Source organism: Trypanosoma conorhini, assembly GCF_003719485.1.
Source record: "Trypanosoma conorhini strain 025E chromosome Unknown Tco_14.4_contig_01038, whole genome shotgun sequence".
Classification (NCBI taxonomy): domain Eukaryota; phylum Euglenozoa; class Kinetoplastea; order Trypanosomatida; family Trypanosomatidae; genus Trypanosoma; species Trypanosoma conorhini.
In genome coordinates, this window is record NW_021705134.1 from 1 (window position 1) to 1281 (window position 1281).

The following is a 1281-nucleotide window of genomic DNA, read 5'->3' on the forward strand; positions in this document are numbered from 1 at the left end:
CAACGCTGGGGACGCCAATGCACCGTCACTGCCTTCTGTCTTTTCTTCCTCCTCCTCCACCTTCTTTCTTTTTTGTACTCCGCCTTTCGTTTTCCTCTGCGTCGGAGTTGGGCGTGCTGTTAGAAGGTGCTGACGCCTCGCCTGCCTCTCTGTCTGCATCCTGCGACAACTGAGGTCGCGGATCTTTTCCCCCCCTTTGTTGGTGTTGTTCCTCCGACGCGCTGAGGAGGGAGTCCCCAGCGGGCTCTGAAGCGACCTTCACGTCGCTACTCGGCGGCGCTGTCTCCGGCTCCGGCGCTTCCGCAGGGGCCGTTCTCCTCCACTCCTTCTCCGTGCCGTCCCATTCAACCGCTGGGGTCACGCCGCTGCCGGTGGCGGATATCGTGCACACCTCACTGTACTCGGGGCACATCACCTTGTCAGTGTCGAAGGGCGGAATATTCCACGTAATCAACCCGGGCGTGCACGACATCCAATCCTCCCCGCTCTTCTTCTTCACTTTCAGTTTCACTTCGCTGCCGAGGCACTTCACCTCCGCGTGCACGGCGGCGACGGGATTGTCCTCACCCTTCGCACCCTCCACCGTGGTGGGATCCACGTCCAGGCACCACGAGGAGGGCTTGTCGCCAGGCCTCGCCGTTTTATGCGCCCCCTGCGCAAAGACAACCCGAGATCCCTCACGCTCAGCACGGGGTCAATGACGGGGCAGGAGTCCGCTGCCGCCCCTGGCGACGCCTCCACGATGCTCCTTGTGCACCGACCACTGAAGTACCGATTCGACGCGCAGCGCAGGTGGAAATCGATTCGCTCGCAGAACATTTTGGGGTATTTATCCAAACCGAGTTGGGCGCACTTCTTCCTCAGCAGCTCGCAGCCCGAGCTCTTGCCCCACGCCATCGGCTCCGCCGCCGCCCAGTTCGCCTTGTAGAAGCCCAGGTCGACGAAGGCGCCCAGCGTCAGCTCCGTGTAGAGGCCGGCGCCCCCGAGCGGGGCCATCAACTCGTCCTTCGCGTTGCGCTCCGACCAGTGCGACTCCAGCGCCGACCCGTCCCCTTCCACGTCGTACAGCTCCATGCCCCGAATGTCGTCGCAGTCGTAGTGCTCCCTCGCAGCCATCGCGGCATTCGTCGAGTTCACCACCACCGACAGCCTCCTGCCGCGCACGCCGGTCAGATTCCTCACCATGCGGTGGGCCGCCATCTGCTGGTAGGAGAAGCCGAGTGCGTGGGCGATCTCGTGCGCGGCGATGCGGGTGGCGAGGCGTCCGTGAAACAAATTTGC

The 1281-nt window shown here is 63.4% G+C and overlaps 2 protein-coding genes across 2 annotated transcripts in view; both read right to left on the reverse strand.

Annotated features, from left to right (window-relative positions):
* Positions 1-25: 25 nt before the first annotated feature.
* Tco025E_09253 (surface protease GP63) lies at positions 26-472 on the reverse strand (the record flags this gene model as incomplete). The annotated part of the gene is made up of 1 exon (XM_029376074.1): positions 26-472. The coding sequence occupies one exon, from the start codon at positions 470-472 to the stop codon at positions 26-28; it is 447 nt and encodes a 148-aa protein (XP_029223807.1).
* Positions 473-528: 56 nt separating this feature from the next.
* The window catches only part of Tco025E_09254 (surface protease GP63), a gene marked incomplete at both ends in the record, with an annotated part of 1656 nt that continues 903 nt past the window's right edge, over positions 529-1281 (reverse strand). Inside the window, one exon of the mRNA XM_029376075.1 lies at positions 529-1281. This exon is cut by the window's right edge and continues 903 nt beyond it. Coding sequence (XP_029223808.1) covers positions 529-1281 — 753 coding nt within the window.